We start from the raw sequence: 22,674 nt of genomic DNA, 5'->3' as shown, positions 1-22,674 counted from the left end.
TTTGTGTTTTGTATTGATTTGAGATTTCACTTTACTCATCAATAATTCCCTGTTTGAAAGAAGGGAGGGCAATTTAAATATTCTAAACTCATGACTGAGGGGTCCATAAAGCCTGGAAGCTCTATGACCCCAAATAACCAAACTTCAAATACTCTAGTCTTTAAAAAAAATAATAACAAGAATAGTAATTTGTCAGTAATTGAATCAAAGGCAATACAGGAAATAAAGTAGGCAAAATGTTTAAACTATTATAAAAGCTTGAAAGTTACAAAGCTCTGTATCTCCCCTCTGTTGTCTAAAATTTTAATCATTTTAGTAAGCTGAAGCTAAAGTAAACCAATAGACTTACCTATATTACTTTTCAAGTGGTTAGGTAAAAAAGGTAATAAAAGGCAAATAAGTACTGCAAATTAATCCTCTGCTGGCGACATCATACCTCACAACAGTGCCTCAGCAAACCACTTAATGTGAACTTCAACAGCTTTTAATCAGTTTTGTATGAAAAGACATGATTTGATTTGGGTTTTCAAATGGCTTTATCAATATCAATTAGTTCTTGGGACAAAAGGTTTGCCTATATTAACCTTCAACCCACCCAGACATCCAAAGGCAGCATTTGCTTTTTCTTCAAAATGAGAGCATGTTAGCAGCTGAAAATATAAGTATATGGAAAGGTTGTGAAACTTCCTTCAAATTATTACCCTGGAACAATGACAATAGTTGGGATTTCTCTTTTGCAGAGGGAAGAGAAGAGGCAGAAATTCCAGTCCTCCTTCCCCCAAAATTTTAGTCTCGGGATTTATTGGTGCTGAAAACCACAGTTATCTACTGCTCGAAACCTAAGCAGAATGCATCAGCATTTCGGGACCACCTGGGACCAAGGGGGGCTGGGAGACTTCCAGATGGATTGTAAGACAATTCACTGATATTTACATAACGAGAATAAATGTTTTTCCTAAGATAGCATTTCCTTTCAGTGTTTTGAGACCACCAGCAAAAGAGGGAGGTACAGAAATTGTATTACATTAATAGCCTTTGTTTTTATGGCTTTGGCATTTATTAACTAGTGGGAGCTGTTTATTGGGTCATAAACTTTACTAATGGGGATATTATCTCTAAATTATAAATCTTGTTCAGTATATGGCTTAGTTATAAAAAGAATAATTATTTAAAATGTCTGTATGGCTGCAACGTATCATGTTTATCGGCATGAATCCTATAATGGCCATTTCATTGCTAATTGTGGGCTTGAACTAGAAACAACCAGGGCAGTAACACACATCTATGCAATAGAATAAGCAGTTGTCACCCCACAAACTCAGGAGCATTGTCATTGGTTTGCTTCCTTTTTCTCCCCCAGCTTCTCAAATGAACTACATTATAAGCCTCTACAAGGGCTAAATTATCTACACATTTAAACTCTTGAAGGAAAGACAACTGACTGAAGAGTTGAATAGGTAAGTGACGAATGTGTCAGCTTGAAAAGTTCCAGGAAAGTGTCATCCTTCTAAAAGCTTGCTCTCTGGGGAATGAAAAATCTTAAAGTGACAAAATGGCTTGGCACTGTCAGTTGCCTTAAAAAAAACCTGGGACAAAAATCAAGCAGTCAAATTTAGGATTTATGGTAGATAGTTTTGGTATATAAATTGAGTATACTAGTTTAGTGTTAAGTCCTGAAAGGGTTGGGGGGAGCATCTATTCTAACAATAGCACGTGTGGAATTATTCTAGGTTTATATATAGAAATCGTTTATTGATTAACTTCAACTTTTTAAAAATGAAAGGGCCATTGTTGTTGAGAGTAAATTGGTACATTTGAGTGTCAAGAAGCCAGCAAGACACTGCTGCAAATGTGGAGTGAAAGAATAATGAGTCCGAAGGGTCCCTTGAGATGTCATCAGCTCCTCTTCTTCTCAGAGTAGTCCCTGAAAGGTAAATGGTGCAGTTCCTTCTTGAGAGGCCTCCATTGTCTCCCAGAACACCAGGCAAATGGATTTATGATACACAGCACCCCACACTGAACAATGGGATAGACGGGGATAGACTTCTTACACTGAATTCCCAGAGGTACATGGCTATGGGTTTTAATCAAATGTACACTACATGACAAGAGTTCTGCTGAAGAAAAATAAAAATAGAACTAGAAAAATGCAGGGGAAAAATGTAGTTTCTGAATATTTAAACCTCTAGGGTGGGGCGGGTGGGATGTGTGTGTAAAACAAACCAAAAAAAAAAAAAAAAAAAATCTCAAAATCTTCAGCTTTCACATTTGTAAATATTTTAGACATAATAAATTTTTGGTCAAACTATAATTATATACACATGCATATATTCCTAAGCTAACAAGCTGACTTCAGATAGAAAAAAGGGCATTACAAATATAAATACTGCATATGTTTCCTGTGTGTGTGTGTGTATATGTATGTGTGTGTGTGTGTGTGTGTGTGTGTGTTTTGGGGAGGTTCTTTTTCTTCCCATAGCTTTACTAAGTTCAAAAAATAAACATATTTACTCTAGAGAAGTTTAAGAATTATTTTGATGAGGTGGGTTGCTACAAAACTTAACTATATAAGTAATAAACGTGTCAAAAAGGTTTCAAAAATGTTTAATAGAATCACAACTTATTCCTGTGATATAATTTGATTTTGTATTGTCATGCATAACCTTCAAAAGTTATTTTCTGTTCATATACTAATGAATCAAATTACGCTGGATGAAAAATTATCAGAAGATTTTTTGGTATTAATAAAACATACATATAATAAAAATATTCAACATGTTTTAAGATGGCATTTTAAATAGTAACAGTACGGCAGCAATATAACATGATGTTCTGAAAAACTAATATGACAAAATAGGATTAATTGTGATTTGTGGATTTCCACTTAATATAAACCTTGTTTCTTTTTTGTTTTTAATGAAATTATATCTACTAAAGTAAATGTGGCAAAATGAGAGAGGTAAATCAAAGAGAATTGACCAAAACTGGCATGGTTATTCCTCCTCTAAGCCAAACACGTCCTTCAAAAGGGTCAAGTAGTCAATGTATTTCGCAGGAATAGGTGACGGCATACCAAGCCAGATATCTTCACATCTCTAGAAAAAAAACCAAAAATCGATATGATTAGAACCACATTTCAAAGTACAGTTTTGAAAATTCAACACCAAAGTTTATTTTCAAAGGGAAAATTTCTACCATCTACTTTAGGTTCATAAAGACTTTGTGGTAGACTGGATACTTGTTCTTGATTCTTCATTCCCTCCCTGTATAAGAATTACGTGTCCACACTCTTTGTCATATGACTCTGTAGAACCTCCCATGGAGTAAGAAGAGTGTATTTTCCTGTTCCTTTGATATGTGGTTGGCCACATGACTGGCTTTGACCTATGTACTGTTAGCAGACATATCATGAACAGAGGCTCTAGCGTGCTGGCATCATTTGGCTTGGCCTTCTGTGCCTCTGCCATCACCATCAAAAGAACATGGCCCAGGATGCTGCTGTTTTTAGAATGACCAAGGGGGATCAGACCAGGCTGGACTTGCAGACTAACAGCCAAGCTTAGCTGAATCCAGCCATGCTTCACTGACCTACATGCCCATAGACAAGAAAAAGAAATGTGTCTTGTTGTGAACCACTGAAATTCCAGGAGTTGTTATGCAGCATTAATACAGGATAGATCCTCCTATACTTTCTTAGGAAGCCAATTTTTATTTTTATTTTATTTGTTTTAAGACAGGGTCTCACTTTGTTGCCCAGGCTGGAGTACAGTGGCGCAATCTCTGCTCACTGCAATCTCTGACTCCCAGGTTCAAGTGATTCTCATGCCTCAGCCTCCCGAGTAGCTGGGATTACAGGCACATGCCACCACGCCTGGCTAATTTTTGTATTTTTAGGAGAGACGGGTTTTGCCATATAGGCCGGACTGGTCTGGTCTCAAACTCTTGGCTTCAAGTTATCCGTCCACCTCAGCCTCCCAAAGTGCTGGAATTACAGGCGTGAACTGCTGCCTAAAGAACCCAATTTTTAAAATACAAACTGGTAGCTATACTGGCTGCTTGGTTACTGTTTCTTCCGTAAACAATGAAAAGAACACTGGATCACTCACAGTGTGATCTTGCAGATAAGCCACTTTGTGTGTGTGTGTGTGTGTGTGTGTATACATATACACACACAGATGCACATTTTATATAATATGTAAATATGTGTGTATATACACACACACACAAACTTTTTGAATATGCTGCAATGGTTAATTAATATCAACAAGAGGCAAAGTCCATATATATGGCTGCTTATATTTCTACTGTCAAGGTTAAAATATGACTGTCAACGTTAATTGTTGTATATAAGAGGTTCTATATCTTTACTAGTGTTACATTAGTATCCAGAATCGCAAGGTGTCATAGAAATATAGGTAAAGGCTCAATAATTTGATGTGATGGAATTTTGGAAGCAAGCTGAGTAAGTGGTGTTTCAGTTGCACCTTATGGGATGAAAACCAGTTCAGCAGAGGGTTTGGGGTCGTGAAGGGTGTTCCAGGCATAGGGACCAGTGTAAGCAAAGGCCTGGAGACCTAAAATCTATTTTCAAGAAAGGGTGAGTAGCCCAGTGTGGTATGTGGCACATGGTGCAACGTGGCAAGAGAGATGGTTAGAAGGAGAAGCTGGGGCCAAACTTCTGGCCTTCTGTGCTAGTTTCTACTTGAGGCTGTGGTTACGGGAAGTCACTGTAGGTCTTGGCCAGTGAAATGACAGAAATCCGATTAGAAACTGATTAGCTAACTTGCTGGATGTACAGAGAATGAAACGAAGTAAGAAAATCAATCTGGAGGTGACTGCAATAATACCACTGAAAGATGACTGTGCCATAACCAGGGCAGCTGAAGTGGGCATGGAGGACAGGAGCTACCTCTGAGAGATGCTGCTGCAGAAGAACATGAAATAGCTAGAAGGGGATCAATTGAAATGGTGAAAAAAGAAAGGTGTAGTGCTATGGGCTGAGTTGTGTCCCCGCCCCCCCCGCAAAAGAGGTATGTGAAGTCCTAATCCCTAGTACCTCAGAATGTAACCTTGTTTGGAAATAGGGTCTTTGCAGATGTGATTAGGTAAATTAAGATGAGGAAAATGAGATCATACTGGAGTAGGGTGGGCCCCTAATCCAATATGACTGGCCTCCCTATAAGAAGACAGCCAGGTAAAGACAGAGACACACAGGGGGAACACCAGGTGACCATAGAGGCAGAGATTAGAGTTTTGCAGCTGCAAACCAAGGAACACCAAAGATTGCCAGCAAACCATCAGAGTCTAGGAAGAGGCAGGGAAGGATTCCCACACAGGTTTCAGAGAAAGTGTGGCCCTGCTGACATCTAGATTTTGGACTGCTAGCCTCCAGAGCTGTGGAAGAATAAATTTCTATTGTTTTAAGCAACTCAGTCTGTGGTACTTCGTGAGGGCATCACTAGGAAACTAATACAGGTAAGGATGGTTCTAAGAACTCTAAATTTAGTAATAGTTGACAGTATCTGTTATTAGTTTCCTGGGGCTGTCATTACAAAGTACCACAAAAGAAGTGGCTTAAAGCAACAGAAACTTATTCTTTCACAGTTCAGAAGGCCAGAGGTCCAAAACCAAGGTGTTGGCAGCATTGGATCTTTCTGGAGGCTTTCAGGGAGAATTTATTCCATGCCTCCCTCCTGGCTTCTGGTGGTGGCTGGCAGTCATGCCTTGGCTTGTAGGCATATCACTCGAGCGTCTGCCTCCAACTTCACATGGTGTTCTCTGTGGGTACCAATATGTCTTCATGCGGCTTTCTTATAAAGTCACCAATCACTGCATTTAGGGTCCACTCTAATCCAGCATAACTTCATTTTAATTAATTTTATCTGCAAAGAGTATTTCCAAATAAGGTCACATTCTAAGGTTTGGGGTAGACATGATTTTTGGAGGGGACAATATTCAACCCAGTGTAATATCATAAGGAAAGCAGGAAGAGTTTAAAAACATTTTTTAGTAGGAAAACAAGGCTCAGAGGGAAATTCTAAGTTCAGTTGTGGGCATTTTTTCTTTCAGGTGTCCATGGGACATCAAGGTGAAGATTCTGGTAAACATCTGTAAATATGGTTCTATATAGCACAGAGCTAGAATCCAGAACTGTGCAAAGATATAGAAGTCACTGGAATATGAGTGACATGTAAAACTATGACAATTGACAACACTGTCATAGAATCAGACAATAACTAAGTACCAGCATCTCTAATTCAGGTGTAAAACCTTAATTTAAGAGATGATTTATGATGATGATAAACTAGTTGCAGATTTGTGCAGGGTTATAGATAGGAATCTTGTAATTACCTAGTAGTAATAGGAATAACAATACATTTATTGGATATTTACTACATGGTTGATACTCTTTTAAGTGTTTTACATGTATTAAGTTATTTAATCATCACAGAAATCCCTTAAGAGATAAGTATTATGAGGATAATCTATTTACAGAAAAAGAAACTGAGACACAGAAGGATTAAATAGATTGTCTCAAGTCAAACCTCCAGTCAGTGGAGAAGTCTGGATTATAATAACCTGGGCAGTGGGGCTGCAGAATTATGCTCATCTGTGGGGCAACCCTCCAGAGCTGAGAAGGATCTATTTAGAAGCAGCTGGCTTTCATCCTACATAGCTACATTTGGTCCTCACACTTTCAACAAGAAAAGTTAAGTACAAAACAAGGCAGTTCTTGAAGTGACACTACTCTTCTCTCTCAAGGATGCTGCCTCTCAGAAGTTGAGCCCAAACCACCAACTGGCAGTATGAAGAGCGAAATGACCATTCAGATGGCTGATGGCTAAACCCACTCCTAAGGGGTGTTTTGTGCAACTCATACCACATGGAACTTGGTAAAACGTCCTTCCTTACACCAAAAAGTAGTAAACCATTACACTTACACACACACACACACACACACACACACACACACACTAAACAATACATTTTAATCAATGAAGGCTAAGATCAATAGTCATTCAACTCCACTATTTAACATGTCCTCAAAAATTTCATTACAAAACTTACAGCAATATTTGCTCTTAAGTGATGTTTGTAAATTTAATCTCATTATAGAGAAATAATACAAATATATGCCTTCAAAAATCACCATCCTCTAATAGGTCTTTTAAATAAAAGTTTTCAACAGAGAAATAATGCATTATGTAACTCATAAAAACATGATGAAATTATTTGGGGACTGGATCCTCTTATGAAACAGGTCAGGACTAGAAGATTCTGCCTCATAGCTTATGAGTTAGCAAAAGTGATTTTGTTTTTGTATTTTTTGAGCAAGGAATTGTGATTTCAATGCTGACAATAAAGAGAAAATAATAGAACTTACAATGCAATCATGAGAACTCAAGAATTTGGAGATGAGATCAAATTTGTTAGCAACTTGGGCACAATGAAACTCAAGTAGATATCCATGAGATTTGGTATTAAGGATAATTTAAGATGAAAAGATAACCGTAGCCCATTTCTTTAAATCCTGACCACTTTAAACCCCATGACTCGCACAAATCTCTCCTGACTACTCCGGCCCCATTGTGCTCTTTCTTTCGAATCAATGCCACTTCCCTTGATTATTTTTCCTTTTGTCACTCTTCCTTAGGTTCCAGGTGGGGGTGACTTTCTGTCCAAATACTTCATAAATCCCACAAGCACATTAGCAGTGCTGTGGGTCCATCTATTGCCAACACCCAATTTCAGGGAGATTTTCACACCTATTGGCTTAAAATGGACTAATGGAATCAAATTTGGGACCAAAGGAAGGTTAGGAAACGGGAGGTTTCCAAGGCTCAGGGGATGGGATGAGAGGCATCAATAAAGTAGAGGGAAAGGCACTTTCTTCATAATTTTGTCTATAATTGGATCTACTTAAGGAATCTCGTGGCTAGCCCCTTGGTAAAATGAAGACATTTTTGGCAACATAAGAAATCCACATATTACCACTGCCTAATTGTACTTTCTAATAAATCTGCAAATGTTCCAAATATTGTAGAATCTTTATGAAAATCTGGGCAGTGAGTTAAAATAGTGTCTTCGTTGATTTTTTATTAACCCTACACTATGCAATGCAAAGAAAACTCATATATGGCTTTCCCAGCAGTGCGTATCAGTTTTAAGTGGGAAGAACTGTGTGGTACTTTTACAACAGGAGGAGTCATCCACAGAAGTTGATCCTGCCCATTCCAGGTGAGAACAAGCTTACTTGCATCTCTGTAAAGCAGATACCCCTGGCAGTGCAGGTTTGGAATTTGGGATTTTAACTGTCTACGTGTAGCAGGCTCTGCCAGCACCCCTTCCTATCTCCTCATCCTTTCCACTCTGGAGCACACCAACCTGACTTCCAACGGCCAGCACCTGCATTGCTTTTCACCCTAGGGCTTCTCTTTGGCCTCTGAGGCTTGCTTTGGCTGTCCCTGTGGCAAGCCACAAGTGCCAGGGAATTATTTCCTTTCCTCCGCTTCAAGAGCAGCCCTCAAACAATGACTGATGGGAGTTGATGGATGAATACTGTGGCTCCCTTGCACTTTGGGTGGGATGACTCTGAAGTGTCAGTGTTTCCCAGTTGCATTAAGCTCTAATCATTAGGTCAGGTGTGGGGGCTCACACCTGCAATTCCACCATTTGGGTGGCTGAGGTGGGAGATCACTTAAAGCCAGGACTTCTGAACAAGCCTGGTCAACACAGTGAGACCCTGTCTCTACAAAAGAAAAAAAAAAAAAAAATAGCAGGGTGTGGTGGTGTGGGCCTGTAGTCCCAGCTGCTTGGGAGGCTGAGGTAGGAGGATTACTTGAGCCCAGGAGTTTAAGGCTGCAGTGAGCCATGATTGCGCCACTACACTCCACCCTGGGTGACAGAGTGAGACCCTGTCCCAAAACAAAACAAAACCTTCAATCATCTACATCATCTACATTTGTAACTGGTTTGCTAATATGCCTTTAGTAGCTCCTTCCCTTCCCTTTCTCACTCTCCCACTCCCTTACTAGTGTTTTCACTTCTCCCCGCAAAATGATTTACACTTAAATCTTTGTCTCCAAGTCTTCTTCTAGAGGAAGTCAGATGTAGATTCTATGCAATTTTGCATTTATCAAAATTAAGAACATGTCTAAGAAAGCCACGGCACAGCTTGAAACAAAGCAACTTCCTGGCAAACTGGATGAATCCAGAGTCTCCAAGTGACTTCCAGATAACTCAAAAGACAGCACTCAAATCTCAGAACAAAATTTGATGTAATCTGGAGCATAAACAATACATGCCACATAGTGTTTTCTGGAAGAAGGAAGAACTATGAAATGCAGAGTGAAATTCAATGATACAAAAATCATGATTCTAAAATGTCTGGGAATCATTGTCTCCAAGAAGGCCCTATGACATCTTCCAAGCTGGCTGTCACTCGAGGCACTTAAGATGTCAAACCAGTTGGCAATAAATTACTCGTTCATCAGTGGTGAAAAAAATGTAGCTGCCGATCTGTAAAATCGCACACCCTTGAAATGGGAAGCAAAGATGGCACTGGATGAAAACCCAGTAAACAGCAGCTGCCCAGTGAGAATAGCAAAGCTGTGTGTGAGCTAATGGGCCCTAGATTTATTTGCTTTGACATTTTTAAAAGGAAATTTAATTGGATTATGTCTCCTTCTTGTTTAAAATTTTCTACTGTAATACTGGCCACCAGATGCATGAGGGGAAAGATCGGGAGCCAATTAAATTCCATGCTTCACTGAAACAAGGTTATTTTTATTCCTCCCAAATGCAAGGCAGATAGAGTCATGTTAGTGATTTCACCATGTTACTCCCCTCTACTCACTAGGAAAAGGATGTTTCTATGAGAAAGATCTATAAATGTATGGAAAAGGCCAGTGGTGTATACAGTATTAAAACTGTGATTTTCTTAGATTTTCTCCCTTCAAATAAAGTTAACATGGCTTTAGAAATAATCTAATTAGTTTGACAAAATCATAAAAGCAATTAAATTTTAAGCAAATCAAATTGAAATAAATTTGGGGAAAGGATGTTGCAAATATTTCTTGAGATAATCAAGAGTGTTCTGATAACATAAGGAAAAGCTCATATATAAAGCCAGAAGATTAGCTTATATTTCTATACATTTCTGTCTTTACAGCAATGCCAATATTCCATGATTGTTTCCCCTTTCTGTAGACAAAGCTTCAACAGAGTCGTCATCTGTATGTGAGTTGTAGCTAAAAGACAGGTGTAGTTTCTAAACAGAAAACCTTTCCTTGGAAGTGCAATGCAGGGCAAGTAAAGTTTTCAGGGAGATGTGGATTTTTGAGCTTCAGTGACAGGCTTATGTGTACAATTCAAGTGGACATCACCCGATGCTGTAGATGAAAGTGGATTCCAGGAGTATCATTTCCTACTAGGTTATTGCTCTGTGTTAGGTCAACAGTATGTGTTTGCCAGTTATTTTTTAAGTCTAAGAGGAATGGTTAACAACCTTTCATTTTGACTGTTATATTCAACCACAAATATTAGAAATAACTTTACTTATTTAAAAAATTGGCACCAGTCCCTGACTATATAATCCTCACCATTAGGAATATCTCTGAACCTCAGCTTCCTATCTATAAATTGGGGATAATACTTATTCTTGCAAGATTGTTGGGACAACAAAATGTCACAGGTTATTCCATGCTCTAAATACCAAAAGGAGAATCTCAGCAAGGTGAGTGTCCAAAGGCGTTTCCCAAGGTGTACCCAGCTGCCCCCTACTTCCTGATGCCAAGGCCCTATATCATCCTATTGTGAAAGAGAGCACTTTCGAGCTCACTGCTAATGTTTTCGCAGTGACGATGTTCATAAAATGAAGCCACATCCAATTTTTCTCAGAAATGTCAAAAGATAAGACGCCAGTCACACAGTGTAAGTTATAAAGTTTATATGAGAACCGATTTAGTGTTATTTTTTAAAACGTGACTTCTGAGATTAACCAGACAGGCTCTAAACAGTGGGACCTATTCTGCCAGTTTTACAGCTACCATCTGTGAGCAAACACAATAGAATGGAAATGGGGTCTCCAGGCCATGACAGCGCCAGGGCAACATGCTGAGACCATAGATAGTCACATAATGGAGTGAGAGTTAAATTACAGCCCCATGGCTCACCATGGGCTGCTGAGGGGCCAGGCAGAGGGATAAGCAAGAGAGTCCAATGAGAATCCAGGCTACAAGCCATTGGCTACAGGCCATAGCCAACAGTCATGATGGATGACAGCTTACATCCAACCATGTAGGAAAAACCTGTCACCAAAGGGCAGTAGGACTAATCAAAGCTAGACGAGCTATACTACAGTACTCTTTACATTCTCCTTGTTTGTTGTTGGCCCCAATTCTTACTAGCTGAGGCCACCTGACAAGCACATGTAGGGGAGCCACCTCTGAGTCCAGGAAACTGGTCCTCAAATCCAGCAGACCAAGCCCCAGAAGCAGTTAGTGTAGATCTGGCTTTTATCCTGGCTGTGGGGCTTGTTCTGAGCTCAAGGCTTTATTCTGGTAACAGATTGTGCTGGGTCAGTCTCCATTTGCCCCTCAAGATCCATTCTTTGCCCTTTTCACTCTGCTTTCTGCCCTGGGAGACCGACTCTGTGGATTGCATCACTCCTCAAGCTTCCTTGCTCTCTGGCTTCTGGGTGGGTTCAGCCAATGTGATGCAGCATCAGGAGATCAGAAGACAGGAGAAGCAAGAGGTCAGAGTATGGATTTTACTTCCCTTCACCCTGTTGCCTCCATGCCAGGCCATGGTTTGGGAGTGGCTATAGTGGCTACACTACTCTACCTGCTGCTATAGTTCCAGCTCCTCTGCTGGGCTCCAATAACACCAGTCTCCCAGTCCCTCCCGGCTTCTCCCGTTCTTGCCAGGCCCTGAGGGCTCCACCCTCTCCCGCGTCCCTTAACCCCACCCACCCCATCAACAGTCCCTTTATCAAATCCATCTCCAGGATCCCTTTGAGTATGCTGCGTACTTCCTGCTGTAACCTCACGGGTTTAGGGACTTAGCCAGTTCTGTCCCCTTGGCAGGGTGAAAGCTTGGTCTGAGCCTGCTGAGTGGCTTCCTCTGATTGCCGAATGGTGCTAACTTCAAGATTCCCCATCACTATGCTCGCTGTTTTGGAGGGATGCCCTGCTAGAACTCCCTTCCAATCTCAAGTCTTGTGGACCAGACCACACCCCTACTCAGCCTGTGGTTGGCTGAATCCTGTGGTCTTGTTCCTGGTTTCTGGCCTCTCCCTTCTCACCCCATGATGGTTAGTCACACTAGACTGGGAAGGTGTCCTAAATTTCCACCCATAACATCCATCCTATCCATTCATGCTGATGCAGACAGAATTAGAGTTGAATCTAGTACTGAGGCCTACTCAGCTTTCATCAGCCAATAAGTTTCTTTTTATTTCTCAGTAAGATTCCCAGTCCAGAAATGAGATCCTGCTGATGACAATATTCAGCCCAGGAGTAAAAATATCCAGGTTCCAGGTGGTGGCCTGTCCTGGTCACTTCTACAGAGCTCTCCATAACACCTCTGAAACTTTAACCTGAGCCAGCCTGTCAGGCTCATATACTGGAGGAAGGGTACAGCTCCCCAACCCTGGGGCCTCCATTTAAGCCTTGCTTCCACATAGGAGCTCAGTCTGCCATTCCTTGTTCTCAAAAGACCTTTGGTCTCATCACTTCACACCCAGGGCTGGGATGCCTTCACAACCTGATGGATCTTACCCTGAAGCCCTACATGTGACTGGCTATGGAAGACTCCTCAAACGTTGGCAATCCCCAAAGTCATAACTGGGAGGCTTTCTCTGCCCAGTTGCGCCCCCAGGACATCTAGTCGGACTCCACCATGGTCTCTTATGGCATAACCACTCTCCTTTCAGTTCCCTACTATGAATAGAAGGCTAGGAAATAACCAGGGAACCAGCTGGGGAGGAGGCTGTCACACTGCCAGGCTCTCAGTTGATACCAAGTAACAGTCAACAGGGGCTTCAAGAGTAGTTGGTGGCCAAGCTGTGATATACTATCCAGAATCCCCTTGAGGAGGGATTTGGTGGCCCAGCTGCTGGGAGTCCCCTTCATGGATTTCCTGAGCTACAAACATGTCTTTGCAAAGAGCCACGCTGCACAAAGTCATATCTCTTCTTGAACCAACCCACCGGGACAAAGGCCAGGCCATTCTGGCCCAACTCAGGACAACACTGAAAAGACATGCTAACTCCAGAGCTCCCTATGGGTTGGACAAGGCTATCTTTGGGCTTGTATCACAGTTCAACTTCTCCCTCTGCCCACTCTTCTTCTTTTCCCCCACCTTCCATGGGAGATGATCCCAAGGACACTCCTAAATAAATATCCTACACATTAGACTCCATCTGCTTCCTGGAGAACCCCACCTGTGACAAACTCTGACCCAGCAGTGTTACAGGGCATTATTCAACATTATTAATAACATGTGAGCACACTTACATGGGTCAGTAGATATTATACTTTTTGCTCCTGTATTCTACTGTATAAACTATTCAACATTGTGCTCAACCCCTTCATGCTAAATATTTTCACATGAGATTATAGACTCACTGGTAACATTCCCAAGCTATTTTATGTCTTCTTTATGAAATAATAACAAGCTTATCAGTACCAGAGTGCTTCAAACTCTTTGGAATCTAGTTTAGTTCTCATTGTTGGTGAAATTGATCAGGTACCATTTTATATCTATTTTCTTTTCTTTTTAATTGGCTGAAAAAGAATAGTCCTTTCCGAATGCCTCCTGCAGACTGAAATATTTCTAGGCTTTATCAGCAGAACTGATGAGGCCCTATGAGTAAAGTTCTCACCATAAATGAATTGCAATTAGAAGAACCTAGTGCTGAAGCCCAAGCTGTTTCTGATGTGACATTCCTGGCCTAGAACCATTCTCTTGCCATTAAGAATAGAATCTCCCATCTTAACCTTGGCAGGGACTGCCCAGCCCCCTGACTTGAGGAAAGTAAGACATCTCCATTTTACAAAAAATAATAGCATCCAACACTTAAGCCCTTACTATGGCAGAGGTATTGTGATAAGTGACTTGTGTATATTGATTTCCTTAATCCTCACAACCCTAATGGAAGAACTATTCTTATGGCCATTTTTGAGATGGGAAAACCTGAAAGGTTGAGTAATTTGTAAAAAGTTACCCAGTTAGTTGATCGTAGAGCTAAGGATTTGAACCATGGTCCCTGTGATTGGAGACCTTCTGTTCTACATTGCCTCTCAAAAGTATCTGAGGTCCAGGGCTAGATACCTATACCGGTTGACAGAGTTGAAAAGTGATGAAACTGGGGAGAGGTGATTAAAGGCAGAGTGGATCTTTGGCCATCCCATGTGGTGAATTCTCTTCTAGTGTGTATGGTGATCTTTTTGTGGGTCATGAAATCAATTTAATGGGTCATGAACAACATTCAAAAGAGGGGAGAAAAAGAGGTGGTGGGTAATGACAAAAAGGAAAAGAAAAGAAAGGCAGAGAGAAACGAAAAAAGAAAAGAATGTATCATACTGCACCACATGTAGTCAGAACAGTATTAATCCATGAAACTTAGATTCCGTTATATATGTGCATGCTGTGTTGTTATGAAAAAAATATCTTTCTTACTGTAGGTTGTAGTACAAAAAGATGATTGGATCTCATTCAAACTCAATAGTCATCAGGAAAATAAAATTTAAAGTAGTAAGTAGTAAGTAGTAAGGTATATTTTCAGAGGCAAAATAAAAAACAACCTGAATGCCTGTCAATAAAGAGTAGATTAACAGAGCCAGGCGTGGTGGCTCATGTCTGTAATCCCAGCACTTTGGGAGGCTGAGGCGGGCGGATCACAAGGTCAGGAGTTCAAGACCAGCCTGGCCAACATGGTATAAACTTGTCTCTAGTAAAAATACAAAAAAAATTAGCCAGGCATGGTGGCGTGTGCTTATAGTCCCAGCGACTCAGGAAGCTGAGGCAGGAGAATTGCTTGAACCTGGGAGGTGGAGGTTGCAGTGAGCCAAGATCACGCCAGCTTGGGCAACAGAGTAAGACTTCGTCTCAAAAAAAAAAAAAAAAAAAAAAAAAAAGAAAAAAAGAGATTAATAAATTATTATATATTCACACTACAGCTATTAAGAATGGTTTAGGTCTATACATATAAAACTAGGGAAATTTTCCATGATTAAGAAAGAAAAGCATACTCCAGATAAATGCATGTGGTATAATCATATTTTCACACAATACATGATGAAATAAAACCCCCAACACAGAGGTAAACATTTGGGTGGTGGACTGAGTGGAATGGAAGAAGAAAGAGAGAAGTAGAAAGTAAGGAAAAGAATGACAAAGGATTATAGCAAAAATAGGTATGTCCTATATATTATTCAGGGTCTCACGGGAAATGGAGGACATATGCAAACTGTGGAAATGGAGAAGAGTTTAATAAAGTGACTAGTTACAAAGTTGTGGGAAGTGTTTAAAACCAACAGGGGATAATCCCCTGGGTTTATAACAGCAGGGAGCCATTACTACCGCCTGAGGCTGAAGGGGCACATGAAGGTGGTCACCAGAGCCTAGAGTGGTCAGCCATATGCAAAGAGCCTCTAGACAAGTGCTGTGGACTTGGAAGGAGGAGGCCGTCAATCTGCTGTGACTGGCAGGGAGGAAGAAGATTGCTCTCTCCTTTCACCCTCTACTCTCCTGCTAGTGCATCCCACTGGTCAACCCAACTGGAGGCCAGAGGGCTAGGGGACCCACTCATGTGGCCTACAAAGGTCAGCTGCCAAGGACTGGCCTGGGCAGGGTCAGAGCACGGTAAAGGGCTCTGGAGAGCAGTCCTAAAGAGACATAGGGATGCAGTCAATACAGACTACTAGAACATTCAATGAAAAGGTAGAAGAATATAAATCCCATCTACCATGTTTCTATTTGTATGTAAAAATTAAATATTCACATGGATAAGAATGAAAGGGTTATCAGGGCAAATGACAGTACTGATTTGTTTTTGTGATAGTATTTCAGATTTGGGTTAATCCAATCTAGTATCTTCAAAAATAATTATATTTGAAGGACAGTTTTCTTTTTTATTCTTTGCAGCAAGAGACCTGAGTTAAAATTCTGACTCTGCCTTACATTGCTGTTTATCTAACTTCCTCATCTCTAAACTAGGAATAATAAAAGTACCTAAGATTGCTAAGAGGATTAAATAAGCTAAGTGATTTTGAGATCTTAGAACAGTAGTTGGCACACAGTAAATGCTTTAAGTGTTTGCCGTAATTTATGGGGACAACAGGACAAGAAACTCCATGGCCAGGCGTGGTGGCTCACATCTGTAATCCTAGCACTTTGGGAGGCCAAGGCGGGTGGACCACTTGAGGTCGGGGGTTCGAGACCAGCCTGGCCAACATGGTGAAACCTTGTCTCTACCAAAAATACAAAAATTAGCTGGGTGTGGTGGCACGTGCCTGTAATCCCAGCTGTTCGTGAGGCTGAGGCAGGAGAATCGCTTGAACCTGGGAGGTGAAGATTGTGGTGAGCTGAGATCGCACCACTGCACTGCAGCCTGGGTGACAGAGTGAGACTCCATCTCCAGTCCACCGACCATCCAGCCAAAGCAAGTTCTGTGTAAAGGGCACTCTTGATCATGTTGCTGTCTTCCTTGAAGTTAGTCAGTGGTCTCCAGACCTCGCAGGACAATATTCAAATGTTACCCTTGCAGGTATCTCCAGCTTTATCCTTTTCACCTCTTCCCCATGTGCCTTTGCTCTGGCCACACCAATTCCTCCTGGTTCCGTACAAGTACCATGCTGTCCCATGTCCAGAGAATTCTGTTGGAAATGCTTTTTCCAGACCATGTCACTTTCCTACCTTGCTAACTCTTACTACTCATCACTGAAATTTCAAATGTCACCTCCCCTGAAAATACTTCCTGTTCCCCCCAGTCTGTTTAGAAGCAGCTACCTCCTATCCCATAGAATCCCATGCAGGCTGTATCACGCCACACTCCAAATCATGAGGGTACCAATTCCCGCATCAGTAGTGGGCCCCTCAAAGGTAGCAATGAAAATTTTTGTCTCTGGACCCTAGCCTAGAGCAGAGAACCTGATGAGAGTCGACACTTAATCCTGATTTGTCTGGGGATTACATTCATAAATGAACAAGATAAGTAACTTAACTGACCCAAAGTCATTCAGCTAAGTAGGTGGCAGGGCCAAAATTCAAACCCAGCTCTGTCTGACTCCAAAGGCTACTACTTTCCCCCAACCATCTGGAAGTTCTATGGCTGCCCTTGGAGTAGCTGCATGCCTGAGGGAATTCCCAGGGGCACTAGACCAGCTCCAGCCAGAATGAGCTGGTCAGCAGAGACCGGGAGAAATAAATGCCTCCTTTCTGGGAGTATCAACCACATGACATTTGCTTTATCAAGGGACTTTCCCAAGAAAATCAATTTCTGGAGCATGTTAAAATACAAACAAACCACCACCCACCCACCCACTTCTTAAAGACAATTGGTCCAAAGAGATCTTAGAGAATTCAGACAATTCCACAATGTTGAGAGCACCATCTGATCACGTGAACTTTGTTTTCCCTAACCAAGCATTTTTCTATGGAATTTTGATTTTAAATTTGGCTCCACCGTGAAATGTGCGTCCCCATATTCTATTGTTTCACCCATGGCAAACCTGGGTGCACAGCCACGGATACCCTAGGGATTCTTGCCGTAGGCACCATTTGAGATTTGCTCTTGTGGCTTATGATGATGTTACCAGAATCCCTTGATAACAGTGTTTATATCTATTTATAACTGTAACCTATTATCCTATTTTCCATATAATTGGATGCAACCGAGGTTAAAAAAAAATTCAGCTGCATAAGAAAAGTCATGCTTTTACAGAGCAGATGTTTGCTCAGCATGGAAAGTAAATTAGCCTTTAACACAAATACCCAGAAACACATAAGCACTCTTTCCAAAAGCACTGGTGTTAATATTTTATGATGAAAAATAACTTAAAGATAAAGGATATTAAACATGCAAGGGAAGTAACCATAGATGGTTTTTAAAATAGGCGTTCATTTTACCTCTTTAAGGTATGATGCTGGTTGCAATTCAGGCACTGGATTCTTTCTCCAGTTCAGGGCAGAGAAAAATGACTTATAATCTATTTGTTTTTCACTGTCTTCAAACCTGAAAATATAATTATAATATATAATTTGACTCAATCTGCCGAATTCAAGACCAAAATGTCAGTTTCAATTTTTATCATGAAAACATAATACCATATATGCTTCAATATCTGAGATTTTTCTTATTTCTTACAATTTCTTATTGCTTCTGACCCTCCAGAATGTAAATTCTTTGAGCAGGGATCTTGCCTACCTAATTCATCAAAATATCCCCAACAACAAGATCAGTGCTGGCACTTAGTAGGTGTTCAATAAATACTTGTTGCAGTTGCCACAGAAGTAAATTTGCTCATTCAGTAACTAAGACTATAGTGATATTTTGTTAAAAATATTTAAAGGTCCTTTTAGTTTAATGGTTGATATTACATGTCAGCAAAATAGAATGTCCTTATATTTCTTAAATTGCATACCTTTTAAATCTTTAAGGCAAGCTAGATTCATTTGTCTACCAGTATATTTTTTGAAAAAATAAAAGGCATCTTTGTCATTTATTATGTAGCCATTAAAAGGAGTTATTTAGATCCAAATTTGCTATCATATAAATTTGTTCTTGATACACTGTTGAGCAGAAAGGAGGCTGTAAAACAGTATGTAGAGTTATGGTCCCACTTTAGGTTTATACTTCTATTAAAAAACAGAAAAAGTACGGTAGCAATAGACTTATGTATTAAGAATAGATATCTCTGGGAAGAGAGATTCTGATTTTTGCTTTTTCTTTAGACTTTTGTGTATCATCTGATGGTTTTAAGTTTATAATGAGAAAAACTTCAGTCCATTTTCATTTTGAAAAAAAATTAACAAATGATTATTCTGTACCATAAAAATACAGGTCAAAAATAATGAATCTCTTTGACTACTATTTCCTAATTATGGACACTGACTAAAATTCTTCCTTAACCATAATAGAGTTTTGGCCATGAAGATACAGTAATTTCAACACAATTGCTACAATGACCAAAACACAAAATACTTCTTAGTGTAATGTCTTAATGCTACCCATCCTAAATTTGATCATGTTCTGCCAGTTTTTAAGGCTGATTATCATGTAACACCAGTTTTTGAAGGAAAATACAAAGTACAAAGTGGTCACTAGACATTGTTCCAGGCACCCTATTCCAAGCTCCTGCCCTTAAAATATACTCCTAATCAGTCCAAAGATTTTTCTCTTTTCTTCTCAAAGTACTAAAAAATTAATAGCTTATATTTATAAACTAATAAAAATTAGCAGCAATAAATTAAATGTTACAAGCTGAAGTCACATAGCCTCATCAATCTAAACAAAATGGAATAAACAAAGTGACCAGAAGAGGGGAAAGGGGAATTCTGTAATTCTTTTGTGTACATTTTCTTTGGCCAAAGATTCTAAGCTGCAATTCCAATATACTGCCCCCTACCCACTGTTTACCCTTTAAATTGTGGCTCACTAGTCAGTTCAACTCCTTTAAAGGACATACTCTGTTTATGGAAATATTTATAGCCAAAATGTAGGACCATAATTTCTTTTATTTGTGTATGTTTTGGGGGAAGAATGAAAACTCAGTTAAAGATGTCTCATAATAAACTTTTTTTTTTTTTTTTTTTTTTTTTAGCACAGAGCCTTGAAAGAAAGCATTTCCTAACATTCTGAGTAGGAGCTAAGGTCAAAGAATGAGATCATGTAGGACCTTTGGCTTTTATGCTGAGGAAAACTAAGAACCACTGGAGCATATTATACAGAAAGGTTATGAGACCTTCAATGTTCTGAATGTCTGTGTCCCCTCAAAATTCATATAATGAGACCGCATCAATGTGATGATATTAGGAGTTGGGGCTTCAGGAAAGGTGATTAGATAGTGAGGGCTCTGCCCTCATGATGAGATTAGTGCCCTTATATTAATTAAAGAGACCCCAGAGAGCACTCTTGCCCCTTCTGCCATGTAATCCTTTAAGGATTCAGAGGGAAGGCATCGACTATGAACCAGCAAGTGGGCCCTCATCAGCCCCAAATCTGTTGTCATCTTGGTCTTGGGCATCCCAGCCATGAGAACTCTGAGCAATGAATTTCTGTTGTTTATAAGCCACCTAGTTTATGGTATTGTTGTAGCAATCCGAACAGACTAAGAAGGGACTTATGATATTTTTAAAAGATCACTCTGACTGATATATTCAGAGTTGAACACAGAGGGCAAAGCAGAAGTGGCAAGGACAGTTAGAAGTCCCTTGCAGGGATCCAGATGAGAGAAAATGGCAGTTTAGATGAGGGCAGTGGCACATGGAAGGCAGTGAGGAGTGGGCAATTCTGAATATACTTTGAATGTGGGATTCCTAAAAGACTATATATATATAGTATATATATATATACTTACTTATATATATATATATATATATAGTATATATATATATATACTTACTATATATATATATATATATAGTAAGAGAGAGAGGGAAAAACAGAGAGTATTCAGGATGACTCCAACGCCTCTGCTTGAATAACTGGAGCAATGGAGCTGCCCTAACTGAGATGAGAAAGACTGCACGGGCTGCAGGTTGGAAAGATCATGAGCTCAGTTTTGTTTATGCCACATTTGGATGGAAAGTGAGAAAGTGGGGCTATGAGTCTGAAGCTCAAGGAAGTAGTCCATTTGAAGATACAAATGTGGGAGTCGTTAGCCATATAGAAGGTATTTAAAGTCATAGAATTGGGAGACTTGAGGAGATCATCAATAACATAAGTTCTTCTGTCTGTTCTCAAAGTACAGAATTTGTCAGTAAATTCCCATTACATCAATTATAAGAGGCACTTACTCAATCTTAGGGGTTTCAGAAGTATAGTATCCTAGTAATCTGGGAACCAGTCAAAGACTACCAAATAAATCTAGGATCACATCAGACTTCACTCCTCATATACTATCCACTAAGCAGTCCTGTGGGTTCTACCACTGTAGCATATAACAAGTCTGTCTATTTCTCTGCATCTCTTTTACCACTCCCTAATTCCAAGCCACTATTGTCTCTCATCTGGATTATAGCAATAACTTCCTGTCTTGGTCTCGCTACCTCTACTCTTACCTTGCTGCAGACCATCCTCCACCACAGTGCTCTTTCTAAAACACAGATCAATCACTTTCTTGCTTGCAATCCTCCAGTGGCTTCCCAATCCACTTAGAACACAAGCTAAACTCCTTATCAGGGTTTATAAGACCCAACTTAATCTGGCTGCTGATGGCCTCTCTGATTACATCTCCTCACTTGAAAACTCTCTCTGTTTACAATGTTTCAGGTAAACTAGCCTTCTTCTAGTTCCCTGATCATGCCAAGATTGCTGGCAGAAATGCAAGGCATTTGCACTTCTGGTCCCTTTGTCTGGAAAGTCCCATTTCAAATGTTGCTTCCTTAGAAAGTCCTCCTGAAGTTCCTCTTATCTGAGTCCCTATGCCTGAATTTGCATTTGCCCTAGATGATGGCACTGGAACTTACTGGAAAATTTCTGGAAGTCACCACAGGAAGTCCTATTATTAGACTTTGTTACCACTAACTCTGATACTTACCTGTTACCTCATAACACCCAGTCTTCCTTCCTGCCCAGTTCATATGTCAGACTCAAAACATTGAACCATTTATCCATTTAGGGGGACATTTGAGAATAATATTTAGGAACCAAATGATATTCAGGAAGGTCCACTGAATAAAAGTATACATAGCTCAGAAATAATGTCTAAATTTTTTTGAGAAAAAATGCTTGAACGAGTTCATCTTTCCAAAATCCCAGAGCCAGGCCTAAAGGAAGAGTTGTGGTAATGTGGTAAAATACTTCAAGCTTTTCTTTTCAGTTCTGTCTTAGAGGATCTCAGTGTGTGTGGGAATCCCCCCAAGAGGCACAAGGGAGAAAAGAACAAAGGATATTTCAATCAAAAGGAATAAAACTAGCTCATGTTTCTTGGAAGAATTCTTTGCTCTTGGGAAGTAGATAGGGTTGCAGTAAATCACGATGAATCAATCACAAATATTTCTCTCCCTTTTCCCCCAAATCCTACCAAAATGACCAAAAAATAATAAAAATAGGTTATAACCCACAATGACAAAGAGAATTGGAAAAAAGACAATGGTAGAGAAGAGACGTCAAACTCTTTTCAAGATGAAAAGTAAACAGAGGATTGGTAAATAACTTGGCAGAGCTGAGGAAGAGAAGCTGAACCCTAAATGTCCCTGTCAGTGGGGAGAGGGCACTCAGAGTCCAGTTGATTTGGCCCACAAAATTCCTGGGAGACTGAGTAACTGCTGACTCCAGGTGCCAATAAAGGGAGGGATACGGTGTGGCACTGAAAACACTGATTGTTTGAAAGCCTGAAGAAAGCGGGGGCTGGGTGCAGTGGCTCAGGCCTGTAATCCCAGCACTTTGGGAGACCAAGGCGGGCGGATCACGAGGTCAGGAGACCAAGACCATCCTGGCTAACACGG

General features: G+C 40.2%; 1 protein-coding gene across 2 annotated transcripts in view; it reads right to left on the bottom strand.

Annotated features, from left to right (window-relative positions):
• Nucleotides 1-2,067: 2,067 nt before the first annotated feature.
• EFHC2 (EF-hand domain containing 2) overlaps nt 2,068-22,674 on the bottom strand; it is a 209,584-nt gene continuing 188,977 nt past the window's right edge. The window contains exons 14-15 of one of the 2 annotated variants that reach the window (XM_023202816.1): nt 18,133-18,238; nt 2,068-3,095 (exon numbers count right to left, since the gene is read on the bottom strand). In XM_023202816.1, the coding sequence (XP_023058584.1) occupies nt 2,994-3,095; nt 18,133-18,238 (208 nt within the window). In that variant the 3' untranslated portion in view covers nt 2,068-2,993. The remainder of the gene's footprint in view (nt 3,096-18,132; nt 18,239-22,674) is intronic. The other variant, XR_002729725.1, reaches the window with a different exon arrangement.

This window comes from Piliocolobus tephrosceles, chromosome 12 (assembly GCF_002776525.5).
Source record: "Piliocolobus tephrosceles isolate RC106 chromosome 12, ASM277652v3, whole genome shotgun sequence".
In the NCBI taxonomy this organism is placed as follows: Eukaryota; Metazoa; Chordata; class Mammalia; order Primates; family Cercopithecidae; genus Piliocolobus; species Piliocolobus tephrosceles.
Note: the sequence above shows the minus strand (reverse complement) of the source record. Positions and strands in the feature narration are given on the sequence as shown.